We start from the raw sequence: 16,947 nt of genomic DNA on the forward strand, positions 1-16,947 counted from the left end.
CCAAAGCACTGGGGTTTACTTATTCAGAGAGAAAAGTGCAGAACAGCAACTAATTAAGATCACTTTTTTCAGAAGATTGCATCTTTATGGAGACCTCCGTCCAAATTACTGTCAATTTTAACCCTCTTAAGTATCAGATTTGATGTCATCAGAGACCCGCTACGGGTCTAAAAACGTCCACTTTACTCTGAGTATCTTGCAAGACAGCCATCTGTACCTTACAGCTGTCATAGCCCTATTTCTTTATCATTAGTAAAAATGCATGCAAGAAAATGCCATTCTTGCTCACTGGACAACAGAGGTTTCTGAACACTGAATGACAAAGCAAACTTCTTAAAGCTGGGAAGGAAGGACATGCTGATAGGAAGGCATCTGCCACAGTAAGAAGCATCCACAGAAACAGATATGCTAAAATTCTGTCTGTTCTTTCCTGCTAAGACTTCTTAACTGCCACAAAAAGGTGGCACGTAACAGTGCTTCATTAGCTCAGCTCAGGTCAGTAGGTTCTCCATTAAATTAACTAATAAGTCCTACCTGTGTCCCTACTGATTGCCTCAAAGTTCTTTCTTCCCCTTCTCTGCTGAGCCTAAGTTGTTGATACTAAAGGTGTGTTGGCCCCAGAAGTGTGCAGAAAGAGAGGAAAAGAACACAGCAAGATAAGTGACCGGGTGAGAACGTACAACAATACACGTGTATGTTTTTGGAAGGCAGTTCCTCACCTTGTAACTTCCTCCGCACTTACACAATACCACTTTTAACCCTCCTAGCATGACATTTCTACAACTGCATGCCACAGTTCTTCTAAATTTCATACTTCTTGAATGCATCCCACTGCTCAACAGTGAACTCTGCAACAACTTAACAGATCAATGTCTGCCACTGGAAAAAAATCCAACCTGTTATCTTTAATGGTTTGGAAAAGTTTCTGTCACCACCCCTACAACCCCGCACTGTGTCCCAGCTGCCGTACCTGGTGCACACAAATATTGCATTTGTCACAGAACACCATTTCATTGCCATCTTCTCCATCTGGAGACTGACAGACGTCACAGACAACATCTTCATCATATTCAATCCCAAGTCCTTCTTCTGTCTCGATAGCGTGATTCATGTTATCATAGCATCGCTGTTCAAAGTCCTCTATGACCCTTTCCATCGTGTACTCGTCCAGCTCAGGCATCCCTGGAAACCAGAGTTGTTACTTACTGAAAGAAAAGAGAGTGATAACCACTGCCACACACAACTCCAGCTTCTTTTTTAGCAGCTGAGCAGATACAGCCGACCCCCACACATACACATCATTCCTAGACAATCATGCCTATTCCAGCATAAACTAGGGAAACTGTAAAAAAACCATCAAAGTCATCTTGTAACAGAAGCGGAGTATCCAAACCAATCTTTGAAAATCCTGAGTAAAACTCAGGGACTGATTCTGGCTTCCTGGTGTTGTTCTCATTTTTCCTTCTGAGACAGCACTGTCTATGGCTTTTGCTTCAATTTTGCAACCCAGACGTTGACTCTTTGGTGAAAGATTTGAGTGGTTTTTGAACTAAAAGTGATGGGTGGGTGTGCGTGTGGGTGTATGATGTGTCAATGACAAAATCCGCTGCCATATTTGGATCAAACGCAATTTCTAACAACAGTTGCTGGTTTTTTACAAGTTCCAACCCAACAGGGTGCAATCCCAACTGAGGTCTCCATCAGAACACGCTACAACCATAAACTAGTTTGTTTTAAAAAGTGGAAAACAGTTGTAAGAAATGCAACATCAGATCTGGGACAATAAATAAATAAATAAATGCAACATCTAATCTTGGATTTGGTCTTTTCAAACAGCATCTATCAGAAAATTATTCACGACACCACAGCTACAGGCTCATTATATTATGGCATTCTATAATTCAGATTTGTTCATTGTATTACATTATTGTTATAGATCTGAAAAAATACCGTGGAAGCAGCAAGAAAAATTATCAAACAAGAACACGGCGCTTCCCCCTCTGGCTTCCATCTCTCACGTGCCGTGACAAGGAGCTGGCTGTAATACTTCCAAGTTATACAACACCAACCTTTACCACAAAAGGATGCCACACAAACACCTGTGAAACCAAGCAAGCTATGCTACTGAAACAATTGTTTTCCTTTCACAAAGTCAGTTTAGCACATGAGTTTCTTAAATCACTACAATGAAGCACAGGCTTAGGATATCCCGCTTTTGGTCTCATTCCCAATACCTAACATTTACTGTGACATACAGAAGATGGCAACCTCACAATGCGTGTTTTAACAAGAAAATCCTCCTTTCGGCTCTCCCTGTGAATAACTGAGCCACAGACTCCACAAAACTAAGAAAAAAAGACCTCTCCAGTGTGCCCAGATCAGAAGACAAACACTGTACAAAAGTACTTGCAGCCTCCCTTACTGACAGGCAAATCCTTGCAGCAGAGATCACTGCATCCCTCACTACCCAAACTGAGCAGCTGAGAGGTAGCAAGAGGGAACATCCAAAATCCTGCTGAGGAAAGAGAGTGAATTTTGCCCTGCAGCCCAGAAATACTGCACCAGCAAAGCACATGATGGCAAGTCTTAAACCAGTTTGTAATGAAATTCTAACCTCATAATTGCTATCACTTTATAAAAAACCCTTAAAGCTATGTCACTGACTGTGCATTTATAAGGATTAAAAAAAGGGAATCAAGGGGCTGAGGCCTTGATGTTTACATTTGTTCTTTAAAGACAGAACATACATTTTCAGTACCTGAAGCACTCCAACAAGTATCAAAGAAAACACAGGAATTCACAGCTTCAGGGACACCATAAAGGAAGTGCTGTAACTGCAGATCAGGAAACATTCCACCTTACAGATGCCCATTAATAGTATCTGCAGAGTGCAGTGTCTGACAGAGCACCCAGGTGCATGTTTCAAGGCCCACGATGTCCTGCCTGGTACCAGCAGGAGCACTACCTTCCCTCTGCGGACAGCGAAACTCCGTGGGTAAAGATTTAGAGCAAACTAACTACTAGACACTACGCCAAAACACAACACTGAAGTTCAGATCTGTCCAATTCTAGCTGTTCAGTGTTTCACGTGCAATGTCTACTTTTGAAGGTTCTGCTGGCGTAGCAGAATGGCTACCACAGGGCTTCAGGCACAGGTACAGATCTGCACGAGGAGGAGCCCCTCTCGTGTGCACATCCCTACTAATGCTACTCGCCATCCAGTGTAGCGCTGTGGTAGCCCTCCTCTGCTTTTGGCAAAAGACAGACATAGAAGATTATCTACATTGAATAGATGAATATCACAAGTCATAAAAAGTATTTTTAAGTTTTCTTTGAAGAAACCTAAGGGGACTTGCTGCTGCTCTTTGCCTGAAGGTAACTGGAAAGGTAACCTAAACTCTCCAATTGTGAACTGTTTTGAAATCGTCTAAGCCCAACACTAAACCTGAGCAGGCCTGACTTGAGACTGGAAATGAGGCTTGGGTAACAGATCAAGTCAAGGCTGAGTCATCTGTTTCCTCCATATTGGGGTTAAAAAAGGAGAAACTCTTAAATATAAATGGTCAGACTGTGGTTTGCCAGGTCTTGAGCCATGCCATGCATGGGCTACAGCCAGGTAAAACACCTATGGCTAAACTGTAACCCAAACCAGGGAACTGCCACAATGCTAAAACAAAAATCAAACAGTGTTCACCAACATGTCCAAACCTCTTCCACCTGGCACGGCATCTTTTCCCCTACCTAAACAATGTGGTAGAAGTTCTGTGCTGACTTACATCCTCTTTAATTCCACTGAAATCTTCTCCTGAAGCACACACCTTTCCAAAGAAACGTTCCTGCTCTTGCCTTGCTCCCCCACCCCTTCCCACCCACAAGCCATCCTGTGGAGAAGGGAACAGTTGCTCCCCTTGTGAGCTCCTCTTCCTGCTTCGGAACTGCAGCACACAGTCACAGTAAGCTTTGGGAGATTCCTCCAATAAATCACTGCAGGAATTCCTTACTGTCTCATTCCCTGCTCATATGAGTACTCTCTCTTCATACCTCTACCATCACGTCCCACTGCTGCCCTCCCCAGAAGTATTCTTAAGATTGGCAGCTTTAAAAAAAAAAAAAAAAAAGGCAACAAAACACAAGCACTCATTACTCACCCATTTCTTTGAATTCTTCATTGGCAAGCTGCAACCATGCCACGTCCACATCATTGAGATCATACCGACACACACTGTCTGCTAAGGTTCGAATGTCAACATAGCCCAGCTCTGGAGGCTCTGAACCTGATGAAACAATGTACTTCCTGGGACGTGTGAACGTGACAGCTTTCGTCTCAGACACAACCCTAAAACAAACAGACAAGCAGACGTCAGGCATGCTGGCTTGCTGAGAGACTTGTTTCTAGAGAATTCAAAATGCCTCGTTCTAAGTGACTAACAATCATCAGCAACCACCTAACCATCTAGGCAATCATCCTGCACCAGAGATGGGAAGAGAAAACAGTACAGTGCACTTCCATAATGGATTGGCGGTACTGTAAGAAATTAATTAGAGTTATCTAGAAACCCAATTCATAACCAGAATTCTAAATACAATTAAGATTAAAGGCCAGCGCTGCGTTTACTCTTACCTGAGTACCCACGCTTGTTTAAAGCTAGAGTAGGAACACTGTATTTATGTACTGATAGCTGCCACATACACAGATGTTAAACCCTGTTTTAAGACTTTTTTTTTTTTAATTGATGTTTAATTTCAATACCAAGATCAAAAAAATTCAAGAAAAAAAAAAAGTATTTCCTGCTACATTTGAAGTTTACTTTCTTACAGTATATTACTTCTGAACTTTTTTTGGTATGTGTGCGTGCTATCTCTGTGAAATTCAGAAGACCTTTCCACAGAGAATCAGTAACTTGCATGAGCTTCACCTTCACTTATCCAGCAGATCCAAACTCTGGCATCCTAGGTCTGCATTTCCTCTTTCACAATCAGTCATGTCATGCTGAGCCAAGCACAAATACTAATCAGCTGCTGCTGAAACTACCTTCTCTCAGGTTTTGAGGGCTTCAGCTGGCCAACAACCAACTATTTAGCTGCAAGCCAACTGAAATTCTGTTCAACCACAGGCACTGGTTCAGGAAACGGTAAAGTACCTACAGCACGTAACTTGTTCTAGGTCAGATTCCTGCAATGCCACAAGTTTGCAAAGCCAGGAACTGGGGGCAAAACTGCCCCGTTCACAACAGACAGCTGTCATTCTACCAGCAAGCTGGTGACTTGCCTCCAAACAGCCAGATACCTCTGGCAGTTCACCTGCAGCGCAGTTCTCTCAGCAGAGGACGCTGCACCTCCTCTTAGTGAACTGCGCACACTGAAATTCAGTTTGGATGAAACCCACTTCAAGATGTAACACTGATACCTCAGAAGCGACAGGGCACGCTGCCAAATGACTGTCTCCTGCAACACTAGTGCTGGTGACTTTTTTCTGCTCTAGTGCTACAAGGGAGGAGATAGCACCACTCCATGTAGACACAACTTTCTGCTGGGAATAGCTGAAGCTCCACAACAATCAGGACATCCTCCACACTGTTTTGCCCTCATCTCAGGTCCTTAACTCCTCCTACCAGAAGACCCTGGTCTTTCTCCACTGTATCTGCACACACAGATCTCAGAACTACCTATTTCAGCCTCCTGCACAGCCCTAAACCCTCCCCTCACTTAGCTTATTTCAACAAGTCTGAGAAATGGTGGTCAAGAGACAAATGCTGAACTTGGGGCTTCTGAGGTGCAGGAGGGGACTGTGGAAGAATATGAATCTGAATGACCCCACCAGGCTAATTGTACTGCCCAAACTGTTCTGGGTCACACCGCACAGTATTAAAATATCACAGACTACTACATCTCCCAGAGAATTTACTTTCAACTGGGCACTGCTCTCTGAATCTCCTGTACCATAAACTCCTTCCCCAGTACCTCTCCATGCAGAAGTCATTATCTCTGGGTAGCACCCCGTACACGCTGTTTAAATACCACTGTAGTGGCACAGAAGGAGTAAGCACAGACAGCTTGGCTTCAGAACAAATTACCTTCGTCTATTTATTTTTATGAGAGAAAGAAGTTAAAAAAAGCAACACTTACTACATACCAAAAACCACATCCAACTGAATTATCCATCTGACCGCAGGCTTGCGCTGAATCACCACACAGACTTACTCGCTCCACCCCTCTGGACCTACTCTTGCTGCCCTGACCAGGGAATAGAAGGCTTTGGCCTTGTAGCGACTATTATGTACCTTATTAGCATCAGCTATCCGTACTGCATCTGTCTTCTGTTCTACACCAGCTACTATTTGTCTACTGCTGATTCCATTTGCAGAACACCTCCCTCCCTTCCCAAAGCCAGGCACAACAGTTACAGCACTCTAGCACCACCACAGCTGAGCTCTCCAAGTGTTTTGTGAGGGAGCAAACAGGGTAATAATCAGGTATCAGAGGGCCACTGTGACCAGCAGGTGCTCAGCAGTGGGCACCTTCTTTCTCTAACTCCTTTTATGTCTTAAATTTGGAGCCACATCTCTGTTGGCCATTGGCAGAGAAAAGCTCTCTCCTAAGTGAGCACCTGGAGCTGATATAGCCACCAAACCACCTCCCTGAAAGACACGGGATGGGGATCCCCTGGAAGGTCTCCCTCTGCTAAAGTCCACAGGTCTCCTGGCCCTCCTGCAGCCTTGGGAGATTCTTGAAAGAGAAAACAGTGGGGAGAAGACAGTGTGTGCACAGATGTACAACGTGTGTGCGTTTATGCAGGGACTGGGTGAGGTCAGTGTGGAACAGGCTACGAGCGCTGCAGGGAAACGGTACACTCCCATGTTCTAAACTGCACAGCAGAGAGGAAAACACCACGTTCTCCTTGGAGCTCCAGGTCCAATCCTTCAGAAGGAGAGGGAAGGAGAGGGTCTACCTGATGTGCGGCTAAGTTCCTCATTGTACAGACCTAGTGTGGCTGTACAGCAGTCTGCAGGCTGCTGCGCAGCACACACAAGGGGCTAACAAACATTCCTGTAGTCCCCTACTCCAAGGTGAAAGCTGGGAGATGCAGACCTAGCAGAAGCAGTATAGCACCACCCAAAATTTTTTGCTATGTATCAGAGATTGGGCTGTTTCGGCCCCACCAGCACTGGTGGGTCATTTTGTAACACCTTATGAGCCAGCCTGGACTTACACAAAGAGATCTAGTATGATTAAATGGCAATAATCCTTCTTCTTCCCACTTTCTCCAACTCCAGTTCCAACTAAGTATAAAATAGGATGGGCTGCAGCATGCTCCTACCCTTAAAACTGTACTGTTTAATCTAAAATAAAAACCAGTAAGTGTAACAAACAAGGTAAGGAAAATAAGGGTTTCTTGGGTAAGAGCTAGAAAATCTCACATTAATTTATTTAGTTATATTCACATCTAGATGATTCTTAAAACAAATGAAATGTTGTACAACAAACAATTTCCTAAATTAGTAAATGAAACCACCAAAAATATAACCAAAATAAATGAAACCAAAATAAATGTTGTATTTTCTCTAGCCCTTAAATTGGGCTTGTGTGACTGTTCCTTGAAAGGAACCTATGGCTTGGAACTAAGCATAAGAAACAGCAGACAAGGGCTCTCCCAGAAATGCTGAGTGAGGTCAAGTCTGGGCTTAAATATAGAAGCTATTTTTAAGGTTCTGTCATCACACTCCACCCTAATGTAATGCCAAAAATTATTCTCTGACATTCATATTTCAACACACAGTCAGAACGGGCCTGACTCTTGACCCCTCCAACCATTCAAAAAGCTGAGGCAGGTTGCTCTTTGCCTCCGAGAACCAAGACCTTTCTAGCTAGGCACTGTGGAATAAAGCTCAAGAAGCCAAGGCAACGTAGACATTAGCTGCTAGCATAAACGTATGTGTATGTGTTTACATTCCTCCAAACTATACCTGGCTACGGGTTCTGGGATGGTCCCTGGGCTAACTGGCACCTGAACTCCCTTTTCCCACTCCTGCCTCCAGGGGTCTGCCAGCACATAGTATTCATCAGGGTTCAGCTGGAAGGAGTCATGTAACTTCATGGCAGTGATCAGGTCCGTTCTGAACACCTGCAAAGAGAGTGACCAAGAGAGAAAAATAGAGACACTGACATTTGATATTTACACTCTATGATTCACAGCTTCAGGGTAACCATGGAGCACAGTGAGTAACAAGGTCACTGTATCAACAGCGAACTAACCCAGCCCACTGCAGGACACAAGTTTAGCTTCATCACAGTGAAAGTGGTGGCTGCAGGTTCAAATACTGATAAAATGACTTCCAGCTAACTCCACTACCAGTCCTGGCGCTCCCCCTGCAGCGGAGACATGATGCTAAAAGGTGCTAACCACTTTTACCTCCATTTTGGCTGCAATAAAAGCTGCAGAAGCTTTGATTCTTAAAACAGCAGCACAATGAAGACTCATTTTTGCTGCCAGGTTTTTCAGGGTTTAAACATTGGAGCTCTGACTAATCCAAAGACATTCTAGAAATTCCCTGTGGTAGAAATCAAGGCGTGACTCTACCATGACCAGCCACAAGAGGAATTTCTAAGGAGATGACTCTTTGTGCAAGTATTTAAAATAATAACCCAAAAGATCAAATAAAAGAAAACCCAAACTGGAATTCTGGTGGCAGTTCCCTGTTCAGCACAGGTGCTTGTCATTCAATCAGCTACAGACACCTCTGCATTATACCTGTAATTTTACTTTGCCTTTACAAAGGCATCCACCTCTAACACGAGCAGGATGTTTGGCACCTTTTGGGTTAGCAGCCATAAACAAGCAGCAACGCTGTCTTCAACAAGCCATAGAATGAAATAAAAAGAGCTTCACTCTTGTAGGGGGCATGCTGCGGTACCGTTGTGGCAGCTTCAGCTTGGCTGGCCGCTGCCCGTCAGCACCGCAGAGAGAAAAGGGTGTTATTGCAGGTATCAAAACTACAAGCCTGCACTTGTTCACTCGTCTTCCAGTTCTACCCAACCCTGCTCTCCCTGTAAGGTAAGGCAGCTGGAGGCTACAGCACCTGCTCTCAGTGCTCCTCACCTCCACAACCACAAATTTTTAACTATTCAATGTCACATTCAAAGGAAAGGGTTAAAAAGCAACGAGGTGACAGAAGATAAGCACCACAGGACAAGGAGATGATCAGCAACATCTTAAGAAAAGTTGCTCTGCAGATTTCTCAGTCTGTGGTGGACAGAGTCAGCGTCCACCCAGCTCCACGCTGCAAAGGAAAAGACAGATTATCCGGGCAGTGCTCCTGGAGTCCCTGACTGGGCTGCCGAGGGGGCAACGTGACACAACCTCCCAGGCCCAAACCAAAGGCCACATTGGTTTACGTTAGCTCCAGCCAACTGCTGCACATGGCTGAGAAAGAACCAGATCTATAGAGAGTGGTAATGAGGCAAGCCTCCCCAGGACAGCAACTTCTGTCCACGCTATTCACACCTGGCATCTCAATAGATTCCCTGAGATTTTTGGGAAGTATTTTAGGGAAACAGTGAACCTGATGGTTAATTATACTTCTGAGAGTATTACCAAATGTGATTTGCCTTACCACACTGCACATCTTGAAACTTCTTCTCCTTCCCAACGCACACATATTACCCCACTTCTGTCTCAGTATGTTTCTGTTCCCACTCTAGTTTTGTCATAAAAATAGCATAAAATCATGACATTTTTCTTAACACTTGTCTTGACATATTCAGAAAAACTGCCAACATTAAAAAATAAAGAATAATATTACCATATGAAGGAAAGGGTGAATGCAGGTAATGAAATATAATTAAATGTTTTAAACAATCCAATTACCAGTCCTGTGAGGCTCCAATCAAGAAATGAAAAATAAGCCACAAAGTAAACTTCCTCACAAAACAAACAAGCACAGCTGGCCAGGGGATTATGCACTTCTAAGTGATTTGAATTAAAGCAATCAAATGTCAACTGAAAAGAAGACTAAAGACTAAAAATATAAAATGGAACACAAAACTTGCTGAATCTGAGAGCCAAAGTAACTCAGGCTCTCAGATAAATTTGATGCAAAACTCCCTCAGAAGCAAAGCTAATGCAGCACCTGACAGCCAAAAAACTCCTTCCCAGGCCAGTGGCCCTGTGACACCATTCTTTCTGCTCTAATTTCTGATGCAATCAGACTGCCCGGAGCAAAGCAGAGCTTACAGAAGTGCTGGCTCTCAGAAGCACTGAACACTTCAAAGCTGAAGGGTGAAACCCTGGACACGCTGAAGTCAGTGGGAATTTTGCCACCAACTTCAATGAGACCAGGATTTCACCCGGGGAGTTCAGCAAGTGTCGCTTTTCTGCCAGCACACTTATCAGAATAGCTTGCTGTGGCAAGCAGAAACAATGGGGAGGGAGGGAGGGAGGGAGGGAGGGAGGGAGGGAGGGAGGGAGGGAGGGAGGGAGGGAGCTGAAGGGATATATATGATAAGTCCATCCAGGCTGAGAAAACAAGAGAGAACAGCACAAAACTGCAAAGATTCTGAAAACAAATGCAAGGAAAGGGAGAGGAGAAAAAAGCACACAAGAAATAACAGCAAGATTCATAATTATCTCAGATTATTTCTTCATAGCCTTTCATGAGGTAGTTCTCAAAAATGCGCCTAAGGGGCTACTCCTAAGGGATGTACAAAAGTCAACTAAGGAAAGCAAGACTGCCACCAGCAAGAATAAATTCTCCAGAGGCCTCCACATTCACCAAAAAAAAAAAAAAAGGTCTTTAACAGCCAACAATCAAAAAAGAAGACTGAAAACCATCAGTACTAGGTGTAGTTGACACTGAACAATGCATGGGATTCTTCTTGTGAAAATTCTTCTCTGGTACTTCCGTATACTGTCATTAATAAAGCATGTTTTTTCTCAACATCAAATCACTCACTAGTGCATCAGAAATACATTTACTGGGCAAGTACGTTAAATGAAGAAATTCCATCTCCCAAAGCTAACGCTTGCTTTGCAGCCTCTACAAAGCCTGCAGCGCAGTATTTGCCTGAAGATAGGGAGATTCAGCACAAGTATTTCCAAAGAACTAGATTGCATTTATGTGCTACTAACAGTTGATCCATCCTGGAAAGTTCAAAGATTTGTATCTCTTTTGACAGGATTTCCTCAAAGCACTATGCAAGACAGAACTGTCAGGAAGCAGATTTCTACTTTGACAAGCACTTTAACAAGTGAGTTAAAGATCACATACCAAGACCCAATACCAACTATGAAATAAATGCACCTAATGTAAATTTGCACAGATCAAGCTAGAAATAAACCCCAATGCCTAAAATATTAGAAGAAAGACTCTGCAGCTATGTTGAATGGGTGTCAGACTATAACAAAATTAACAGATAGGAACTGGTGCTGGCAGTGGCTGTGCCAACAGCTGAACTCCCTAATCTCCTGGGAAACAAAAAAAAAAAAAAAAGGGGGGGGGGGGGGGCAGTGACAGATAAAATGTAGCGAAAAGAAAATGTAAACCAGAAGAAATGGTTCCATTATCAGAACACATACACAGCTTTGTACTTGACAGATGTAACAAAATGCAAGTCAAATTCCAGAAATACCTCAGAAGGTTTTCGATCTTCATGTCTAGAGCACGAAGTCCTCCGATGTCGAGATCTGGAATGCTGGGACCAGGTGGACAGACCTAGGACACAGAAATGATCATTCGCCGACACTGCTGCCATCTATCAATAAAAGCCTTTGCTCTCCCCACAGTTGACTTCAGTGAGACTATACAAGCAACGCGAGCCAGGCCAGAGTCAGGCTTCCATGACAAAACTCCAAAAGAGTCTTTCAAAATGAACCAGAGAATAAAAGTTACTCAGTCATAAACTTCTGGAATCACTCTTTTGCTTTTCTTTTGTTTACCATTTTCTACTGATACATGCACATACTGGCTGCGCTGCACTCATCAGCCTTCCACCCAGCATCTGAAGAAAGCTACCTCATAACATGCTTCCCCTGAGCATCAATAAACCTGTTTTTGCAGATTAATAACTGACCAGGAGGTGTGCTGATAGCCTGAGATGTACTCTTTGAAGCTAACGTATTGATGTCCTAAATATCTCTCTTGGTTACCCGATTTTTATCAGAGCCAGCCTTCTCAAAATGAAGCACACTGCCACGCACACACAGTAGAGTCCACAAAACAAGCTGACATCTCTTCTCCTGAGCAAATCTCTCAGTGTGGTTGTACCACTTTTGTCTGTATAATTATTCATTACATCCAAACAAATTATACCTTTTTGCCTTGAATCCTTTTGACAGTGTCTGTGTCAGCTTTCAGAAATATTGTAACAGAAGAAAAGAAAAAAGAGAAAGAACCTACACTCCAGTGACAAGGGAGTGCTTTGATACCAGAGTATGTTATACCTGTGCAAATCAACTAATTTTAATTCAGTAAGATTTAAAGGTACGACAGGTATTTTCCACTGTCAACTACAAAGCAGTAATGAAAAAAAAACTAATAAATCCTTATGGGTCAGAGAGATGAAGGACTTGTAATAAGGTCTGTATGTTAGGGAAGCCAGGACCTACATGTTGAGCTCTAAAGGATGAAGACAACTCTGCAACTCTGGGCATTAACTGTAGACGAATAGAATCGATGCAAAGGCCTTCCCACACCGCTCATTTCTTCGCTGCCTCTGCACATAGATGCTAAGAGTAACTGTAAGGCTATACAGTCCGGAAGAGCAACATCACCTCACATCATCCTTAGCACTTAGGGATATGGTGTAGTCGGGAACTGTCAGTGTTAGGTTAATGGTTGGACTGGATGATCTTCAAGGTCTTTTCCAACCTAGAAGATTCTGTGATTCTGAGATTCATCCAGGAGAAACCTCGTGGGGATCAGAAAGCGCTGTTCAAAACCAGATTGCATAGGATAAGTTCTCTGTTGAAAATGAAAATAACTTTGAAAGTGAAGTGACTGTCCAAGACTTTCACTGGACAAATACAAGTGAGCAACAAGTCATTGGAAGAATTAATTACATTGTAGTTATGCTTTTGTCTTCTCTTTTCAGTTAGTAATATATTAAGGCATCTACCCCAATAAAAACCATTATAACTAACAGCAATGAACAACAGACGTTACACAGAACTTGCTTAATGGTCAAAATGAAAGGAAGGTACCCAGCAAAGAGCTAAAAAATCTTACCTTTTGAGATAATACAGAAAAGATAATGTCGAGCAAATATTAGTGTTTTCATACAAAAGCTGGTGATTTTAAAGGTTTTTAAAAAAAGTAAATGTTTAAAAGGGGGTTTTGGGCGGCACTTTTCCTAAACCTCTTTATTTTACAATTAGAATTTTCTATTTCCATGAAGGGAAAAAGAAAAAAAGGGAAAAAATGACCAACTGTCCTCTAATGACCAACTGCCATTTACTAATCTGTGTGGAAAGCCAGACTCCCAAGGTCATTTAACTAACATTCCATTTAAATGTTCTCTTGAAAACTGAAGAAAAAAGCACAAGCAGTATAAACTTTTTCTGAGGATCCTATCTGCCTGTACCCAAATTCAACCTAAACAAGACAGAGGGGAATAAGTGTTATCACTCAAAAAGTGTCAGATACACAGCTAAAATTCACAACAGAAAACCAGATTTTCCCTGCAGTATAATAATTATCAACATTTTAACATTCAGACAGATGTGAGTTCTTTAAATCAACAGCCTCACCAGAAGACATAGACCACATACATACCCACACAGATTAGTATTCAGTTCTTATGCGTTCTGATATTTTCCATCAGGAAGACATTAATATCTGACCAACTAGCTGCCACTGAGGTATTCAGCTAGTTAGACCACAGCACCAGCAAGCCAGACACTTTTAAATTTCTAATTCATCTGTGGATCTGAGTGTTCCGTATACTGTTGGACCTGGGGGAAGGAGCCTGCATACAAGATGAGGAATTAAGAACAAGCTGTACTGGCAAAGTGGTGTTTGATTCTGAAATTTCCATGGGAGAAGAGCTGCTGAGTCTGGAGGCTTTAATACAGTTGTTCGCAAGTACTGCATGCATCTGGCAAAATTAGAGCAGTAGCATGTTGTAGTATGATGTACTTCTGGATCTTTACCCATATGCTTTAATTCAACTATGATGACAACTTATCATAAACTGAAGGCAAAAGCAGTCCATATGCTTGCTTACTTTTCTTAACATGGGTATTAAAAGATGGATTTCCAGGTCTCTCTCATGCCACAGAGAAGCTACAAAGGTGAGGAGTAAAATAATCCCTACCGTATCTTCCATCTCCATTTCTTTACTGTGTCATCTGCAGATGATACACGTCAAAATGGTGTCTTAAATATGTACTTCTACTTCAGACACAGTCTCTGTACACAAGGTTAGGCCACTGGATTAATTAACTAATCCATGCAACATGAAAGGTCAACTCTTAGCACCAAAACTACAGAATCTTCATTTTAAATTACTTTCTTGAAGTCCTATATGAAAGCAGACTACATAAAATTTCCATGCATAAGGGACAACTCAAACACAGCCAGCCTTCCTCAGGATATATTATAATGAGTACTTTTTCCATGCCAACTAGCTTCCTACAATGAATAATGGGATAAATAGTTTCTTACATAGTTCTGTAATAGCTGTTTCCTTGCACATAAAATTGGTGACTACACAGTGAAAACACACCATGTTTTTAGTAAGTTACTGAAGAGACTGTTGTATTTTTCTGAGCAGTGTAAACTGACTGAATATAATACTAGGAGAAAAAGGTGGAAGAATTTCTCATGGGACTGAGATTTTACTACCCACTAAGATCTGTAACTGTAGCTAACAGATGACCTTTGGCAAGGGCTTCACTTCAATAAGGAAAACATTTACTCACTGAATAAACAAAACCCGACTATCAGGCATGCATTCACAGATTCAAACAACCACCACCACTTAAGACATAAAAGTGAAAGAAATTGAAGGAGCAAGCCAAATGATAGTAAAATATCCAGCCCATAACAGTATTAAATTTAACTACTTTTGAAATCTCAAATAAGACTTTCAACAATGCTTCCAATAAAGTTAACAGCAAAATATCACTGCCTTCAACAGTGCCAAACCCAGGTCACTGAACTACCCAAAGCTGCTTTCATTAACAAGCAATCTACCCACCCTGAGTATACCAATAACAGTGCAGGAGGAAAATGAAAGATGTTGTTTGTCTTTTAAGCATCCTTTCCATATTTTCATACCTTACCCTGAAGAAGGACCTCACTGTAAGAAAAACTTCACAGGCAGTTACAGTTAATTCCGTGATTAATGATGTGATTTTTATGTGTAAATACATGAAGTAAGAACCACTCCTGGATTATACGGAAAGAACAATCTACTGTGGTCAAAACAAACACGGGATTCAAAACAGCTCTTCTGTATTATAAAAGCACATGAGCCTAATTGAGTTATTTTAAAAAGGTTCCAGACACTTTTCACCAAAATTATCCTCTTGCATTAAGTATCCAAAATGACTGTATTCATCAGCCATTTTCTGAATACTAGCCTTAGTCTCAAACTGGATTAGGATCATCGAGACTAGAAACAATTAAAGATCAAGACAAGAGTTAAACCCAGTTTTGGTTAAATAACGAAAAAAACCATATGGGAAGTCTGAATGACTGGAATTTGAAAAATGTAAAACTTTTGTAAGATAACATTATATACCTCATAGGAAAAATGAGTTCTACAGCAGATGGAAAATTAATGAGATGTTAAGAGAGCCCAAAAGCCATGTAAATAACAGTGAATATGAAAAATACACAACTCCAAAGCACAAAGCTAAATAAATGCATCCAAAACATGCATCACTATCATCATTAGACATCAAAGATAAAAGGTGTCTTAAATGCCCATCCTGTTACATGACTGTGCAAGTTAAGGATGAACATAGTAGCCTATCTAGCATCATCGCTCCAGGACATACACCAAGAGCATTCTGATTCTTTAAGTTAGGATCCTTTCAGACGGCCTAGGTGTTCCTATGTTTTAAAAGGTTTTCATTGTGAGAAAAAATGGGAGAAGGATCATACTCCTACTACATGCCTCAGTTTTCCCTTTGCATTTATGCACTTAAGAGACAAAAAGCAAAAAGAAATCCCAAACCACTAACGAGGTGTAATTCACAGCAAGAGGCAAAGCTCTAACACACTACTGGCGCTGGAAAGGTGATTTCTAAGATCCAGGTAGGAAAACTTTCTGTTCCCCTAGGCTATTACATACACCTTGTACTGTAAATAAAGTGTTTTTATAATACCACTATGGGGCGTATAAAACACATACACCTCCTGATAATAAAGGAAAGCAATCAAGGAGTGTGAATTCTTTTTTCGTATTTGTGAAGAACACACACTTCCCAGAAGGAAAAACATAGTAAATTTTAACTGTATCAAGTTATTAAATGATCTGTCAAGAACATGTTTTGATTCCAAAAAAGCCCATCAGAACAGACAATTCCTTGGGACCAGTAAAGTAATTCAAGCCCTTGGGGAATTATACCCCACAACTAATACTAACTAATACACTACTCAGCACGAGCAGAAAAGGCTCAGCTACTATGTATCATGCACAAGGCTGCTGTAAAGCCACCTGCAAGGCACCCAGCTGTGTCCCTGGAGAACTACCTGCTGCTGCAGCCTCTGAACACTTCAAAGCCTCAGACGACTGGGTGTCTGAAAGCACTTCTCCCACTGTAAATACACTCCTGCTACACCATTACACCAGGCAGCACAACACAGCAAAACATCCCTGACATGGATGTATGTCTGGCTGTCACTTCTGCTTAACACTGGCATTTCCAGATGCCTATACTGTTCCTCAGCTCACTCTGAGACCAGCTAGGTGCTGCTGCCAACACTGTCAGAGAGATAAGCAGCC

The 16,947-nt window shown here is 42.0% G+C and overlaps 1 protein-coding gene across 5 annotated transcripts in view; it reads right to left on the reverse strand.

Moving 5' to 3' along the window:
- The window catches only part of JADE1 (jade family PHD finger 1), a 52,429-nt gene that overhangs the window by 19,247 nt on the left and 16,235 nt on the right, over nt 1-16,947 (reverse strand). For 4 of the 5 annotated variants that reach the window (XM_074905097.1, XM_074905095.1, XM_074905094.1 and 1 more), the window contains exons 3-7: nt 11,626-11,708; nt 7,965-8,122; nt 4,149-4,336; nt 971-1,182; nt 535-600 (exon numbers count right to left, since the gene is read on the reverse strand). In XM_074905097.1, the coding sequence (XP_074761198.1) occupies nt 535-600; nt 971-1,182; nt 4,149-4,336; nt 7,965-8,122; nt 11,626-11,708 (707 nt within the window). The remainder of the gene's footprint in view (nt 1-534; nt 601-970; nt 1,183-4,148; nt 4,337-7,964; nt 8,123-11,625; nt 11,709-16,947) is intronic. The other variant, XM_074905098.1, reaches the window with a different exon arrangement.

Source organism: Athene noctua, chromosome 4 (genome assembly GCF_965140245.1).
Source record: "Athene noctua chromosome 4, bAthNoc1.hap1.1, whole genome shotgun sequence".
In the NCBI taxonomy this organism is placed as follows: domain Eukaryota; kingdom Metazoa; phylum Chordata; class Aves; order Strigiformes; family Strigidae; genus Athene; species Athene noctua.